Genomic DNA, 18,146 nt, shown 5'->3' on the forward strand with positions numbered 1-18,146 from the left:
GATATTAATGATCAAAGTTTTGAATTCTGGCCCCTTGAAACCCCTATTTACGTAATCTATGACTTAAGTATGGTACTGTATAGATAAACAGCTGCATAATGAACATTTTTGCTTCTATAATTAATGACAAATTTATGTTCAGTTAAGAGCTTCGGCGCCGTGCGCATTTTCCACAATGTCAAATACAGAGGATCATCTACAGACATTCATCTACATATTCCTGAAAGTTTCACTTTTCTATACCCGTTAGTTTCGGAGGAGTTACGTGGACCTTAAAAATTCACAAAATCCTCAAAATCTCAAACCGGAAGTGACGTCATCAGCTCAAAATTTTACATTCGCAAGCACGTTTTATGTTCTATCAGTCCTGTAAATTTGGTGAAAATCGACCAAATAGTTTTTGAGTTATAGCTCTCGAAAAATGTCAGAGGAAAAATGTAGAATAATAATAAAAAGAAACCGTAGAATAACAAGAGGGTCTTCCGTTGGAAACGGAAGACCCTAATAAAGAAAAAGAAACCGTAGAATAACAAGAGGGTCTTCCGTTGGAAACGGAAGACCCTAAAAAGAAACCGTAGAATAACAAGAGGGACTTCCGTTGGAAACGGAAGACCCTAATAATAATAGGGAAGAAGAAACCGAAGAAAAACAATAAGGTCTTCCGTTGGAAACGGAAGACCTTAATAATAATATAGAAGAATGAGAACCCGTAGAAAAACAGTAAGGTCTTCCGCTGAAGACGGAAGACCTTAATAATAATAGGGAAGAAGAAACCGAAGAAAAACAATAAGGTCTTCCGTTGGAAACGGAAGACCTTAATTACCCTATAGCTAAAGCGAGATTATCCCTCTTTACAGTAATAAAAACATTCTCGTGAATGCGAGATTTTGACACAGTTTTTTCATTATTATAATTTATTTAAAACAGAAGGATATCCGGAAGAATATTTTCACAACTAATTAATGATAAGGGCTCACTTACTACATGTTTGTTTCAAACTTTGATATTTACAGCTGCGTTTCATCCAAATCCAGTTACAAACTAAATCTATTCAGGAGATTTTTTACGGAAACTTATAGCGGTAATAAGGTAGCAAGGGACAGTTTCGGATAAAGTAACCGTCAATATTTTTGTAAAATTGAGAATCTCTGTACTTGAAGGCTTATGAGTGTTGCTAAAATTTATGAAATGATTTTTAATGATTACCATTAGTTATAGGGATGTCTCTTGTTGAAATTAATATGCAATATGTAGGCCCTTTATGTTAGGTACATGAGAATCAAATGTAAAATGCGAAACCTGCGGCTATGACTGTTATGTTGACTTTACACAGTAAAATTACAAGTTACAGACAGAGGGTAAATAACACGAAAAGTAGATGGATTGGACGTCGTAAACTATACACCGGTAGGTTTCTGACATGTGATGATGCAACATGCACACGGTAAGGAAGGTCAACCCTTTGCAGGGAATTGGGTAGGGGAGGTCTAAAAAGCTAATAAATCATGAAAAATAGCAAAATATGAAAGGGTCAGAATCTCATAAAAACCAGTATGTAGAAAATTTTACAGGTTTTGACTAGTAATTTTCTTCAAAAATTGGTGATTGGCCTTATAAAGAGTGAATTAATGGTATTTGTGCTGAATGGGAACTAAGGAAATTCTAGTTACAGAGTTCCGAAGACCCACATCCCCTGGCTACAATGAAATGTATCCAAAAAACACCTGTCCCGTGCCACCTAAATGTGATTATTTTGTTAACATGTTAGTCGTACCAAGAATTATTCGTTCAAAATTTGATTCATTTTATATATAAAATATAGCTCGTCGATTTTCTTTCATCATTATTTGATTTTGCATTGAATTTTCTCTTTCAAAAACAAAAATCTGAACCTAATTCGCTTTGCGCAGATCTATCGCGCACCTAAATGGAGTGATTGTTACGAACATCGACTTCTCAATATTTCGTCACAATCATTAAAATACAATGAAAAATCGCTTATGACGCAATATATAGCTGTTCTACGTCATCAATACACACTTTGTACAGTAAAAGTAGTGGTTGAACTTGGTATAATAAGAACTTGCCAAAATACGCTTGTGTTGTTTAACATGCGCAATTTTCTTTAGGGGTGTCACAGTATTGTAGTGAGTTTTATATCAGCTTAAGTTATTAACAACCATGTACAGAGTTAACAAATCATACACATTGTATTGAAAATAGATTAAAAGCGTCACTGTGCTTACGTTTTGAAGTATTTTATCATAGAAAATGTTGAGCCGCTCTAATAGTTGTTTGTTTCAGATATCAATCTTAAAATTATGTACATAAGCTTTTTTCTTTGAGTTTGCGCAATACTTGTCGTTAAAAAAATGAACAAAATAACATTGCACTTTAGCATCTGCCCTCGAAAAAACGAATTCAATGACATGGTCATTTCTCACATGATATCAATTCAACATCATCATATAAGTATCATATTTCAATTTTGGTAGAAAACCTATTGTAAATTTTTAGAAATTATTTTATCTCTCACAAGAACGCTTTCCCCCAATGTTCAATTGAAGAAGAGAAGTAATACGATCAATTTTTGAAATGGTCCCTACTAAAAAATTTTTGATTGATTTTGATATATCTCTAGGAACTTTAACTCATATAAAATTTTCATGAAAATCACTATTGTAGAAATGTACTGGGTCCGTCGTCCTTAATTTTCTGAAAAATATTTGTTTTCCATAGGTGTAAAATATTGCTGGTACAACCTTCCGTAGCTTGCATGGTCATGCCAAGATCAAAATATAAAAGGAATACCAACCACTAATTTTTGCATGTGATTTAATTTCTTTTGCATGGTCAAACAGTATCATCAAAATGAACACAAACTGATAATTTTCGTATTATAAGAAGATTGGAAAATTCGCTTTCAGTGCAAAAATACTTATGATTTCCATGATAAAAAATTCATCCTTTTTTTATTTGCAGCAATGGAGCACTGATATTTTAGGCCACAAAGGTCAGTGTAGATAGGAAAGTAAAATTGCTTTACATTGCTTTTTTTACGCGGATTTTTTATTTTAATTGGATTTTTCATTTATTTGAAATACATCATAAAAATCTCGCATTTACGGGAATGTTCTTTTTTTGTTTTTACTGTAATTAAAAAAGGATGACCTCGCTTAAATAGCGAGATTGTCTTTCTATAAGAGTATTGTTCCCAACCTGTTGAACGAGTAAAATGCATGGTAATTAAATTGTTGCTCAATCTCCAGACGACAAACTTAAGTTGATATTCCTTGTTTACAGCCAAGAAGTCATCAACACTTTGGCAAAAAACGATGCAAATTGTATCTTATCAACAAAATTAATTCTCCATTTGAATAATTGTGTCCTAATGGCGACTTAATTGTCAGAAAAGTATGATGTCAACTGGATGGCACAAATTGGGCGTGGGCGCGTTTTCGTGTTGATTTTTTTTTAAATCACGTGAATAAGTGGCAAGGCGCCAAAAATCTGACAAGATAACATGATCATTAAGATCTGACAACTAAGAATCAAAGACATATATTTCCATATAATTTTATCTGACTTGTCGACATTTACGTGTTCAACAAAATCACATAACCATCTGATATACATGTATATATATATATATATATGGGATTTAAGATGAAACTGAAATTCCTATATCTATTTTTGTCAAATTGACCATAATTTATCCGAAGTTCACACAGTCTTACATTTCTTAATTCTAAAATGGAATATAGCATTATATATATATATATATATATATATATATATATATATATATATATATATATATATATATATATATATATATATATATATATAAAGCACTAAAAATAACCAACGACACGAACAATAAAGTAAAATATTGTCAAATTTTCGGGACAACCCGTCCCTTCTTCAGGACAACAAAATAAAAACTACATAAGAAAGAAGAAAAACATCTACAAAACTAGCACTAAACTAAACTAAATGATATATAAAAACTAGATAATGTTTAAACACTGGATCAAAACGTGGCAGCTACATCTTTATATTTAAGAATTCGAGCCCGAGAAAGAAAAATCCCGTCCGACGCAGCGGACGGTCTGTGAAGAAGATAACGAGTGTTGTTGGTTTGCTAGTGCTTCTTATATATATATATATATATATATATATATATATATATATATATATATATATATATATATATATATATATATATATATATATATATATATATATATATATATACACTAGACTAAGCTTAGCTAGTGGACAACAGCAAGTTTATTGTCCCTCGAGACAGCAACAATCTCCTTGGGCTTTGCCTAGAGAGTACTTAATAGTAAAATTAAGGTGGTATATATGGGACACCTCACACAATTACACATTAATTAAAACCGAAATTTCACCGCTTTAAAAATTTCAAATTTAACAATATTTTTAAGATTCTTTTTTGAAAGGTAACAAATTATAAAAGCCCCAGCGGGATTCGAACCTATGAGTTAACGCTCTAACCTATTTCGCTACGCTGTTAGGTAACTTTCATAGGAAAGAAAAAGTTTTTAAAAAATTATACCTGATTTTATTGTTTACTTCGATCGGTCCTATGTCTCTGTCGTACGAAAGTGTAAAGCGCAGATTAGACAGGCATTTCCAGTCTAGAAACAATACAGGTGAATATGTGCTTACATATGGATACCGTGTTTGTTCTGCGTGTTTTAATTTGTTCACCTGCAATAACTCCAGGTTATGGATTTTAAACAGGGGACAGCTGAATGTGATGTTTCATTATTTAAGAAATGAATTTAATATTTATTAGTTTTATACGATATAAAATGGTGTGGGACAGTTTACGCTTTATAAAATTAAATTAATTTATTAATGAAGATTGCTGAATAAACATAATTATATCTGCACGTGGATAATTATTTTATATTTTATACTTTAGGCCTAAATCAATTTGTAAAAATAAGCATGATACTATTTTTTAGAAAGTATTTTAAGGAAGACAAAATTAACCTTATATATAAATATGTATCTTTAAACATTACAATATATAGCGGTATAAATGATATAGATTAAACCGTACCGAAGCGTCTCAGCGCGAAGGGTCTTTAGGAGCGAATGGTCTTGGTGCGAATCGTCAATAGGAGCGAAACGTCCGGTTACCTAACGGGTTGACCTAAACTTTCGAAGCGGAGAAAGACGGCCATGTTTGTGTTTGGGAAGTAAACGATCACAGAACGAGATGTGTTGGATTAATCTACTTAGCAGTGAAATTAAACACACACCGGTGAAATGCAGAATTCGCTATGAATCCAGAGGAGAAGGTAGATGATTGAAAAGCAATTGGGATCTCTGCAGATATCATTGGAGCTGTAGCTGAGACTACATTGCCATTGGAGGTTTACAAACGGCGTGGTTTGCCAAAATGGGGTCGCTTGTTTCTTATGGTAAGTAGAACAATCTCTACTATTACTTCTCACAGATGATTCATTTTTATGAGCACTCGTGTGCACATGTGTCGAACCACGGTCACTGGGAATTATCGTCATTTATGTATGGTATGTGCATGTATAAAAACAGATTTTTTTTTTAACATAACTTTCTAGCTCACCTGAGCTGAAAGCTCAAGTGAGCTATTCTGATCACATTTTGTCCGTCTGTAAACTTTTTACATTTTGAACTTCTTCTCTAAAACCGCCTATCCAATTTCAACCAAATTTGGCACAAAGCGTCCTTATGGGAGGGCAAATATAAATTGCAGAAATAAAAGTCGGATCTGTATCTAAAGCGGAGAAAACATTGAAACTGGGTTCATTTTTAAAAATCTTCTTCTCAAGAACTACCGAGTCTAATTCAACGTAGTTTAGCATACATTATCCCTATGGGATGGAAAATATAAATTGCAAAAATTTAGTGCTAATTCTGTTTCAAATCTGAGTTATTACGAAATTAATAATAAAGGAAAGGCGTGTTTCAATCAGTTTAATAGCTTCGGGCTCGGCATACGGTAAAATGGGTAGGCAAGACTTGGTCTGAGCAAAACAAAAAGATTGGCAGGTATTAATCTGCCAATCTCATTAAAATTTCAGGATATTTGATGGATCAGTATATTTGTATTCGCTGTAAATATTGCTGCAAAATAATGCGTATTTGGAATTGACGATTGCCGATCTTCCCAGGCTTTTATTTTGCCACGGCCCGGGTTTGCATACCCATTTTACCAAGACTCGTATTCAATACTTCTAAAACGAGGTTCTTTGTTTAAAGCAGCCATGACATTATACGAAAAAGGGTCGATCTGACTATGATGAATTTGCTTGCTATGCAACAGTTCGCGTATGAAGGGAAATTTTTGAAACATGCAAAATATATTGGTGCCGATTTTGTGAAGTAAATGGAGGCTAAATATTTCAATGCGTTGACAGTTTTCACACATGACGTTGGTGTTAGCTTGTTCTGATTTTCGTTTCATTTTCATTATTTATGCTTTGTAACCTGGGAACTATCGTCTGTATTTCGTGATTTTTACGTATCAAATCAAACAGAGACTTCGGTAAATCAAACAGTTAACTGTTTACCTGTGCAAATTAAGCAAAATCTGATGTATCAAAAAAGTACTGAATTACAATTCATTCTATCGGTAATTCGGCATTATCTTTTGCGTAATGGTAGATTAATGCAATAGGTTTTGTTGAGATGCTCAGCATGTTCTCGAGTTTATTCAGTTTAAATAGAGTTTGATATCGCTGACGGAAATATGTAGGTATATACATGTATATATATGATTCATTTCGAAAAAATAAATTGTGTTCTTTCAGGGTTGGAAATTCACCAAAAATAGCAGCCAGCCACAGGGCTGGCTACTTTAAAAAGTCACCAGCCCTGCCCAAAATCTGCCAGTCCTGATAAAAAAGTTCATTATAATGAATGAACTATACATAAAGCTTAATATTTACATCTGTAACACAGGCCCCTCGAAATCTTTAACTTTTACAAGTATTTGAAACCATATCTAAACATAACCCAAAGAATGCTTATTATTAAGTATGACATGCTTAAAAAAATTAAACTATTTATCTACATGTACTATATAATTATAAACCCTCTTTTAGAAGCCAGCTAACAATGTCATGATCATGAACTTTCTAAACAATTTCAAAGATTGACAATAATATGATATCAAATATTGAAAGGGATTAAATTAAAACAACTGTAAATAAATGTGATAAAAATTTATTTATTCGGTCAGATGCACTCCTTTTAACTTCTAATTGTGTTTTGGTCACTATTTTTCTGTAGGTTCAAAATATCATGGTCAAAGCAAAATAATTCCAGATTTCTCGTTTGTTTTGAGGTGTTTTCTGCCAGTGACAGGGCTCTATTTTCAATGAGATAAAAACGGTTAAAACGCATATTTTTTCCGCTTTTGTAAAAATACGAGGTAACTTGATATTCTTATGCCAATTACTTGCACAGGGGATGAAAATGCTTGTACATGATTTTCAACCACATGAGTAACTTTGATGTCTCTGAGTAAACTTGTGTCTTTGTGTTTATTTGCTACTAAATCGTTTATGAATTATTGTTTTAAAAGTTGTAAAGGGAGATTTCGCCAGAAGACTGTTTAAAATCAACTACCCACATCTAAATATGCGTAATTTTGGTCAGAATATATAGTAAAATATAATAGTGGTGTACAACCTATTCACCCTCGACATTGTTTACAATAGAGCTTCCCATGTGTTTCAACTGTACATCGGCATCTTTTGTTTTGGTTGTATACTTTTTTTCCCCTTAGCGTCAATCAAGGAACGCTTTTTGGGAATCAACAAACTCAAAAACTTGCGCATCATCTAGCATGTTGCTTCTATTGCAAAAGTGCCGAACAAAATTGTATTGCGAATACTGGTTGGCTATAATAATCATTCAGACCAATGAGCGAATATATAGATTACAACTTGTAGAGCTTACCTAATTCTCAAAGAAACCTAACAACCGACATTGTCTGTACTTTTTGTGAATGAGGTAAATAACTTAAAATAGAAATTGTCGGTTTTAAATTAGGAACTGGCTATTAAAATTAGCCCGACCGCCGGGCTGTCTTTTGAAGTTTCGCCCCCGCCCGCCTAAGAAACAGACCGTCTCGGGCGGTCGGGCGGGCTCTTATTTCCAACCCTGGTTCTTTATTTGTTTTAGTGCATGTTTCTTGTGTTTAATTGTTTACAATTTCTATTTACTAACCATATTTGAGTGTTAAGCTTCGAATTATAAGCAAGATACAGAGATTTTCTCACAATTCTATGTTTGTACACAGGTCTTAAAAACTAAAGATTAAAAAAATAAAAAATTGGTCAATATTTATTAAGAAAATTTTCAAAGTGTTCTTCCAGAAACCAACTTTAAAAACTTATATTGTATCGTAAACTTAACCTTTTTTCGTCATTATTACTCCTACTGTACATGTGATCCTTGACTGTGTTTGTGTTCATTGGTATGAACTGATTTTGAACCTCAAATACCAGTGAAATGGTCTTGAGTGAATAAAAGAATTGAAAATCTTAGGCCATTCTTTTTTCCATTTTAGATGCTGAATAGGAAATACCAAGTTAAAAATCTTAAGCTGAATGTAATAAACTCATGTGAACAAAATATGACTCAAACCTAGGCGAACTGTGAGCTCTGTATCTTGCTTATAATTCTACGATTGACGCTGAAATTTTGGTTGAACATTAGAAATTCTATATGAATTAGAGTATGTTAAATACTTGTACAAACAAAAGGAAAGAATGATATTCTGTATATATCTACTCTCTGGGGCCCACTCTTTATTCAATAAATAATGTGATATCTACATCAATTTTGATAGTTTTTCAGACACGAGTAAATAAAAACGACATCTTTAAAACAGTTTCCATAGTTCTGACACATTTCTGTTGCGGTTATAAAGTAATTATTGCTATTCCTAAGAAAATATCACAGCAGAAAATTATCCTGGTTTGTACGCAAAGTAAATATTAACAGTCATTTAATTATAATGGAGAAGACAAATAAAATTTTTGAATGTTTTTAATTTGAGGAATTGAGCACATTGAGGTACGATTTTCTTCTTCACATCTATGCATGTAGGATTTTTTAAATAAAAAACAATAACTAATGTCTATTATATATTTTTTAAATACAATAACTAGTAAGTAGTTGATGAAAAAAGTGTACCTATATGCGCTCAAATATTTTGATCGCTTTACATAGTGGGGGGGGGGGGGGGGGGGGGCAGAACGAAAATATAGGAAATTGGAAGTTCACAACTTAACAGTGTACCCCTACCAAATGTTTAGTTTTATATCTTGTGTAGGATTTTCTTATTCTCTTAAAAAATAGTATTTCATGAAGGTTCAATGTCAAAGATTACTGTATGCAAAAATAAGTGTAAAATTCGAATACTTTACAATATTTATTTTTTGTTATTCTACCGATGGACCATATGGCACAATATCTTTTGAACGCCCATTGTTGCTCAGGTGAGCGATGTGGCCCCATGGGCCTCTTGTTTTAGAAAGAATAATCTTACCGTGACCAGGCTACGCTCAGGTCACAGTAAGAATTCGTCCCATACACTTGCAATGTAGCAGCCGCGAAGCGGATCAGCTTTGCGTCGATTGTAATGTCTGTTAAAAATAATCTGCAGGGAAAAAACACATTTTTATACATTACAAACCTTTTTGAACATGCATTTGTAGTTTGGTACACAAAATATCATTTTGATGAGTCGTACCAATGCATTTTGTTAAATTGCACGTTTGAATTATTGCATTTGGAATGTCTCAGATTTTATCATTAACATGGTGACCATAAACAGTGAATTTTCAAACGTGATGATAAAAGTGGCAGGGATTTCGTTGCAAAAACAGTTAATGGTGGAAATATGGGATTATAAAAGAGCAACATTGTAGGTTTTTGAGACCAATCATATGAAAATTTAGGCGAGATACAGCGCGATATAATTTTTTTATTTGCTACGAAGTGAGTATATGGGACGAATTCTATCGTTAAACCGGGTCCGTAGGACATCTGTCATTTCAACGATAGAACATTCTATCGAAACTTTTTTATGCATGCACTTTCAATAAATTTACAATAACTTCCAGTGCCCGTGACGTGTGTCGAACCTCGAAACCTGCATCATTCATTCCTTGGATTGGTGTTGCTCATAGGCTATGTACTGGCTATGTGCAGTGTATGTTTTGCGGCATTTTGCGGGTTTTTTTTACAGCCTTGAATTGGCATTTTTTTAAAGGAACATACGTGTACCAAATTTCTCCAGTTGTTGGAGAGTTAAGCGCTTCGTTTGAACATCTAATAAATAAAAATGTTGCCTTAGGGTCCAATTAACTTCAAGAGGTAGAGTTTCAAAGAGGTGACTGGACATTTTGCCCCAGCAGAAGGTACCTTAGAATTTTTTTTCTACTTTTCATTAGCATCAATTCCTCCTTGCCAATTTTGCCGGGTTTGTTTTATGGGACAAAACAACATACTCCTGTTTATTTTCATCAACATGAAGTTCTAATGAATCAGTTTTTTATTAGATGTTTGTGGAATTCTAAACCCCTGCTGATAAACTGAATTGCAAAGAGTTATCAGATTCGGAAACATAAAGAGATTGGTTTTGGTTCTCTGAAAATGTAGGCAGAAATTTAGTCTCGATTCTGTATAGGAATAATTTCTTTGCGTTTGGTTGGTCATGAGAGGCCATCTAGTACGGTAGGTTTTTTTTGGTTTTCCATCTAAAACTTTGTAACTAACTTTCTCTAAACTCCTGGTCAGTGGTCACGTACAGTATTAAGTTGTCGTCCAATATCATGAATTTGATGGTTTATCACTGACCTAATGCTTTTGAATGTATTGTTATGATATTTGGACGCGTGTTGTTAAATTGGTCATAGATTGAGATCTCTTTTCAAGAGCCTCAACACTCCTTTCTGTTATCAAATTTGAAAATTTTGTTCGAACATATCAAATCATTTATCATGTTTATTTATGTAAATCCAGATAGCTTAATGTTAAAGCAACCATGCATTTTGTGTGGGGAATTTGGGTTCAAGTCCCAATCTGGATATAAGTGATGATGACTTGATATTTTCTATTTGAGCACTTCATTAAATATTTAAATTTAAATTGACACAGTTTTAAAACTTTTTACGGTTTGAAGTTGTACTTTCATGGTCAGTAAGAGACAAATAGGTATTTCTGATCTGATAATTTACTGATTCGTAGTATATTCGTAGTATATTGGAGAATAATGTCCGCGGCATATCTTTGATTTCGGCAATAATTGTACAGTTGTAGAATTGGCCATAACAGCTTGTAAACTTGACTATGTCATTTATTGCAACACTGCATGATTTGTGATATAAAGCACGAAAACATTGTTTTTGATATTGAAAAAGAATATATGATTTCCTGCTAGTCTTTTCTTGTGTTAGTAGTAGTTGGGGCTATATGAACAGTGTATATTGGCCTGGCCCCCCGGTAGCTCAGTGGTAGAACTCCTGACTAGAGTTACAGGGGTTCCGGTTTCAATTCACGGTCCAGCCATATGTTTTCAATGTGATATATGCTCATTCCTCCTTTCCTATTACACTACTTTTATATGATAAATTTTGGCAGCTTTACTTATTTTTACTTAACAAAGGAAATTGTTCAAGTCTTTACACTCAATGATTGTTTTCCTCCAAAATAAGTTGCTTAATCAAATAGATGGTAAATGCAACTGTTGCCCTCGACCCAAGTCAACAACTGTATAATATGATCTCTAATTTAAATTGCAGGCCCCTCTGTCACCTAGTTTTCTCAAGTCAATTCTGGGCCTTAAGTCTGAGAATTGACCTCAAATTTATGCACTTTTTTTTAAAGGATTTGAGTTAAAGAATGAGTTGATTTTAAATTGTTTGGTGATGGTGGAGCCGGGAAGTCATGATAAAAATAGTTCCGGCTCATTGTTGTCAAGGGGGAGTTGCCCCATAGGCGACATTCTTTATACAATATATTAAACACTGTCATGTGACTGGCTAATCCAATGAAAAGCTTCAATTTGTATGAAATTAAATAATTATATAAAAGTATCAAGTCAAACTTAATAAAGCAGCTTTATCATTAGTCTTTGTTGAAGTTTTCTAAACGCTTTAAGTTAAGGAAGTCTAACTTATACTTACACACTCATACAGAAGGAGACAGAAGGACAGGAATGTTCCTAGTAAAATAGAAAACAGTTGTAAGTGTCCAAATAGCGCCATAGTATGCCTTTTACCACGTACGCAATTTCTCAAAAATGCAACGTTAGAGCGCTTTCTCCTCTGAAACCAGTAAGGCCATCTGAATCAGCAAACAGCACTGAATTACTGAATTATTATTTCTCCGTATAGTTTAGTCTCGACTGTTTTTAATGATCCACGAAACACCTAAAATACAGAACATTCACTTCTACCGTGAAAAACCACTCCCGGTGTGGAACCTCTTCACACCGGCCCTTGAATTGCGCATTTAACATGTTTAAAGCAAAAGCAAAAAAAATAACTTAATTACATATAATATATTTCAAACTTTTATTCTATCTATGCATTAGCATAAAATTAATCCAATTTGTTCAACTTGATGCAGTAACTGTAGTTAGAAAAGAGTTGGAAAGGAACTACTTTTGTTCTTAAAATATTTGGGATAGAGTAGGACATGTGACCCAATTCAGTGTAATGTCACTCAGTGTGAGCATGTTCATGATTTGGCTTAAGCACATTCAAATTTTCTTCTCTAAGGATGTTGATTACTCAGGGTTTGAGTTCTTAAATCCGGATTGTTAAAAAGTTCAATGTCATGAGTAAAATTTGTTCTAAACACAAAAAGTATTTATGAAATGAATTATTATTGACATAAAACTCGATAATTTTACTATATTATGGAATAAGGCTCAAACAAAGTTTGACTTTTAGCAAAACAGAGGAAATTTGGACAAAAGACTTTTGGTCTACTGTCTTTTGTTAAAGAGTATCGGAGTTAATCAATGTTTGGTTTACTCTTTGTTTTTATTTTGCTGGTCAATATGTTCAAGCTGTTGCAGTAGGTCTGACACCCCCCCCCCCCCCTTTCCTCGGTCGTCTGTCCGGCAAATGTCAATAGTACATAAGAAAATAAAAGGTCATTTAAAATCTTTCTCACAATGTTTGCCTTATAGGAATCTTTTCTGAGGCCCATGTAACCACCTTGTTGACGCAGAGCGATATATAAATATCACTTCATCTTTATACATGACATGTTTTGTTTACCTTGGAAATAGTCAGAAATACTGTTTTTTTACCATAATACTAGGCACTTGAAAACGGATAGAGGAAATTCGGACTTGAATATCTATAAAAATTGTTAATGAAAACTTTATGCTTTGTATCTATTTAATGTCACTACCATCCATAAACTGTATTTCATTTGTTAAAGAGTTAAGAAATTTGTATTATTTTCACAATTAAGAAAATCTCAATCATATGGTAAAATGTTTAGGGATTTTTCTTAATTTTCCAAAAATATTCAATGGCCATTAACTCAAAAAGTAGGTCATTGACCTACTACATTGAGTAGGTCACTGAAAGTGAAGAATAACACTACCATGTAAGGTCTATAGCACAGTATAGATCATGATGGTTTTTCATTATCATCTGTGGAATTTTTTTTCATTCTGAGTAAAGGTCATCCTATAATATAATAATGTTTTATATTAACAGCGCCTTATCTTTCCACCTACTGCTTAGCCAAAATTCAAATGTTGGGATACAAGCGAGATACAGCTAAAACAGAGAACAGCTGCATGAAACTACCAGCTTATAAACGCTTCTGTGTAGTCACTCATATTAAACTGATTAGGACCTAAACACTACAGTAACTGATTCATTCACCACTTGTACTATGCGCGCACGTCGATAGGTCAATCTGAGGTCAGGGGTAAAACAATCGTGGCGCTGCAGTGTAAACAACGCAAGATGGAAGGTGCGTGATGCCTGGTTAAGGCTTATGAGATATAAGACATATATATTACCATAAAATCTGGCTACGTTGATTTTCACAGCATTAACTTAATTTAAGAAGAAGAGATTCTTATAAATCAAGGTTTAAGGGGGGGGGGGGGGGGGTAAAAGCTACTTATACGATATGAGATTTTAATTCAGGTTGAATATTCTGCAATGAGGTAAAAGTTATTTACAAGTATATATTTTTTTGCTTTTTTACTGAGGCATTTTATTTGTACATTGAAGATTTATGATAATTGACCATGTTTTCTGATACTGTATGTATAAAAGTTGATACACATAATTATGAAACACCTCCATCTCCATCCCTCACACAAATTTAGAAATACACATTGTTTTAAGTCTGGTGATTACTTCATTTAAATATGGTTGACCCATCAGACCTTAATGTTAATGTTTAAACATGCATGATGTTATAGTATGTATATTTATTCATTCTACAATTTTGTTGCTGCTGAAGTACATGTCTTTTGAATTTGGAAAGCTTCACCATTTAAAACACCATATCATGGATTGTTATGCTTATTATTAATGTATGTTGAGCACCATGCAAGTGCAATGTCATTCACATTCACATTGAACAGTTCAACAGTAGTAGCTGGTTCTTTTTTTTCCAGATTACTGCAATCAAATTCAACTTGCTACATGATATACTTCAACTATGATGTCATCAGCGACTACATACATGTAGTCGCTGATGACATCATAGTTGAAGTATACAAAGTATAATTGAAAACAAACAATGATGAAAGAACTAAATATTAAAGATCTCAATAGAATTTTGAGGGAGAATGGTGTCAATGTTAAATATCTTTCTGTTAAATCAAAAATATTAAAACTCTGTAGTATTTTAAAAATTCCCATATAAGGAAATGATGCAAGTTCTGATATAGTTAGAATAATAAATAATGCCAAGTCTGGATGGACTAAAGATATTAGACAAAGTACCCTCTATCACAATAGACAAAGTAAAAAATCATTTAATACTGAATGAACAGGCTGACTTTGAACAAAAAGAGGGTGCATGTAAAAAAGTTTTCAGACACCTTATTGTTGATATAAAGCGTCTAGAAGCTATGACTTGTACGCCACTGGAAATATCCATTCTTTTGAGTACAGTTCTTTTGAAGAACAAAGCAGTGTGTGTTTGTTAAGGTGCAAGTCTAATGCCTCATGGACAACTGGAAAGATTTATGAAACAAGTGTCGTGCTAGATAAAGTAACTGGAGATCCAGTCGGTGCATATACTGTCTCTATGTTGGAGGGTAAGTTGCATGGTTTTGAGAACTGAAATGTGATATTCTTTATTTAAACTTATTTGAAAAGATTTAAATCATTACCAGGTAAAACACTTTTTAAATATTCTTGTTAAAAAATATCTATCTTTCCTGTTGGATAACTAAATGAATCAATTATCAGTGCTGCAGCAGCATGCAGTCACACAGCTGGAATGCAGTGAGTGAGTGTCTGGAGTATCTGAGTTCATATGCCATGGGTTTCAAGAATTACCAGATGGTCCAGCAACACAGAAAAATTGGCTTACTGGATTAATCCACGGGTAAATAGATAATATGGATCGCCTGGATCTTTATCATGTTTTTAGCTCACTTGAGCTGAAAGCTGAAAGCTCAAGTGAGCTTTTCTAATCATAATTTGTCCATTGTCTGTCGTCGTTGGCATTGGCGTTGTTGTTGTAGTAAACTTTTAACATTTTCATCTTATTCTTCAAATCCACTGGGCAGATTTCAACCAAACTTGGCACAAAGCATAACTAGAGGAATGGAATTCAAGTTAAAATGAAGGGCCACGCCCTCTTTAAAGGGGAGATAATTTAGAATTATTGAAAATTTGCTGGTATTTTTCAAAGATCTTTTTCTCAGAAACTATTAGGCCAGAAAAGCTGTAACTTGTATGGAAGCATCCTCAGGAAGTGTAGATTCAAGTTTGTTTAATCATAGTCCCATGGGGTAGGGTTGGGCCACAATTGGGGAAAGGATGTTTACATAAGAATGTATAAAGAAAATCTTTAAAAATCTTCTTCTCAAAAACTATTTGGCCAGAAGAGCTTAAATTTGTGTGGAGGCATCCTCAGATAGTGTAGGTTCAAAATTGCTAAATCATATTGCCTGGGGGTAGGGTGAGGCCACAATGTAGGGATCAAGTTTTACAAAGGAATATATTGAGAAATCTTTAAAAAGCAGTAACTTGTGTGAAAGCACAGGTTGTGCAGATTAAAGTTTGATGAAACCATGATTACCTAGAGAAAAGTGGGGCCACAAAATGGGGGGGGGGGGGGGGTATAATGGAATAGAGAAAAAATCTTCTTACTGGTACAACACCAAAAGGGGCCTGGTATTTAATAAAAAAAAATATGTGGATAAAAATTGCAGATTTTAATTTTTTTAGCAAGATACACTGTACTTAGTTGTCAAGATATTTTGATTTCGATACTGTAATGCTAATTTGATCAGAGTTAAGGCAATTGTTGCTCAAGTGAGCGATATGGCCCCTGGGCCTCTTGTTAGCTCACCTGAGCTGAAAGCTCAAGTAAGCTATTCTGATCACATTTTGTCTGTCGTCCGTCTGTCTGTCTGTCCGTCTGTCCGTAAACTTTTCACACCTTCAACATCTTCTCAACTACAGTAAAACTCGTTTAGTACGAACCCGGATATTGCGAATTCACGGATATAGCGAAGTCATCTTGGATCCCCAGCTATGTAAATTTAATGAATTTCTTATAGTGTTATAACGAATAACGGATATAACGAAGTAATTTCTTAGGTCCCAGTGACTTCGTTATAACCGAGTTTTGCTGTACTTGGCCAATTTCAACCAAACTTGGTACAAATCATCCTTAGGCAAAGGGGATTCAAAGTTGTGAAAATTAAGGGCCACACACGTTTTCAAGGGAAGATAATTAGAAATTAATGAAAAATTTCGAGAAATTTTCAAAAATCTTCTTCTCAAGAACCAGAAATCCAGGAAAGCTAAAACTTGTGTGGAAGCATCCTCAGGTAGTTGTGAAAATCATGACCCCGAAGGTAGGGTGGGGCCACAATGGGGGTCCAAGTTTTACATAGAAATATATAGAGTAAATCTTTAAAAATCTTCTTCTCAAAAACTAATCAGCCAGGAAAGCTGAAACATGTGTGGAAGCATTCTCAGGTAGTGTAGATTCAAAGTTGTGAAAATCATGACCTGTGGGGGTAGGGTGGGGCCACAATGGGGGCTCGAAGTTTTACTTAGGAATATATAGAGTAAATCTTTAAAAATCTTCTTCTCAGAAACTAATCAGCCAGGAAAGCTGAATCTTGTGTGGAAGCATCCTCAGGTAGTGTAGATTCAAAGTTGTGAAAATCATGACCCCTGGGGGTAGGGCGGGTCCACAATGGGGATCCAAGTTTTACATAGGAACATAAAGAGTAAATCTTAAAAAAATCTTCTCAGAAACTAATCAGCCAGGAAAGCTGAAACTTGTGTGGAAGCATCCTCAGGTAGTGTAGATTCAAAGTTGTGAAAATCATGACCCCTGGATATAGGGTGGGGCCACAATTGGGGGGGGGGGGGAGTTTTACATACGAATATATAGAGTAAATCTATAAAAATCTTCTTCTCAGAAACGAATCGGCCAGGAAAGCTGTAACCTGTGTGGAAGCATCCTCAGGTAGTGTAGATTCAAAGTTGTGAAAATCATGACCTCCAGGGGTAGGGTGATACCTCAATGGGGGTTCAAAGTTTTACATAGGAATATATAGAGTAAATCTTTAAAAATCTTCTTCTCAGAAACTCATCAGCCAGGAAAGCTGAAACTTGTGTGGAAGCATCCTCAGGTAGTGAAGATTCAAAGTTGTGAAAATCATGACCCCTGGATATAGGGTGGGGCCACAATGGGGGGGGGGGGTTCGAAGTTTTACATAGGAATATATAGAGTAAATCTATAAAAATCTTCTTCTCAAAAACTAATCAGCCAGGAAAGCGGACACTTGTGTGGAAGCATCTTCAGGTAGTGTAGATTCAAAGTTGTGAAAATCATGACCCTTGGGGGTAGGGTGGGGCCACAATGGG

The 18,146-nt window shown here is 34.1% G+C and overlaps 1 protein-coding gene across 1 annotated transcript in view; it reads right to left on the minus strand.

Moving 5' to 3' along the window:
- Window positions 1-12,520, minus strand: part of LOC128179519 (uncharacterized) — a 271,672-nt gene extending 259,152 nt beyond the window's left edge. Inside the window, 1 exon segment of the mRNA XM_052846961.1 lies at window positions 12,225-12,520. Coding sequence (XP_052702921.1) covers window positions 12,225-12,305 — 81 coding nt within the window. The 5' untranslated portion in view covers window positions 12,306-12,520.
- Between the last annotated feature and the right edge of the window lie 5,626 nt (window positions 12,521-18,146).

The sequence above is a fragment of the Crassostrea angulata genome, chromosome 4 (genome assembly GCF_025612915.1).
Source record: "Crassostrea angulata isolate pt1a10 chromosome 4, ASM2561291v2, whole genome shotgun sequence".
Classification (NCBI taxonomy): Eukaryota; Metazoa; Mollusca; class Bivalvia; order Ostreida; family Ostreidae; genus Magallana; species Magallana angulata.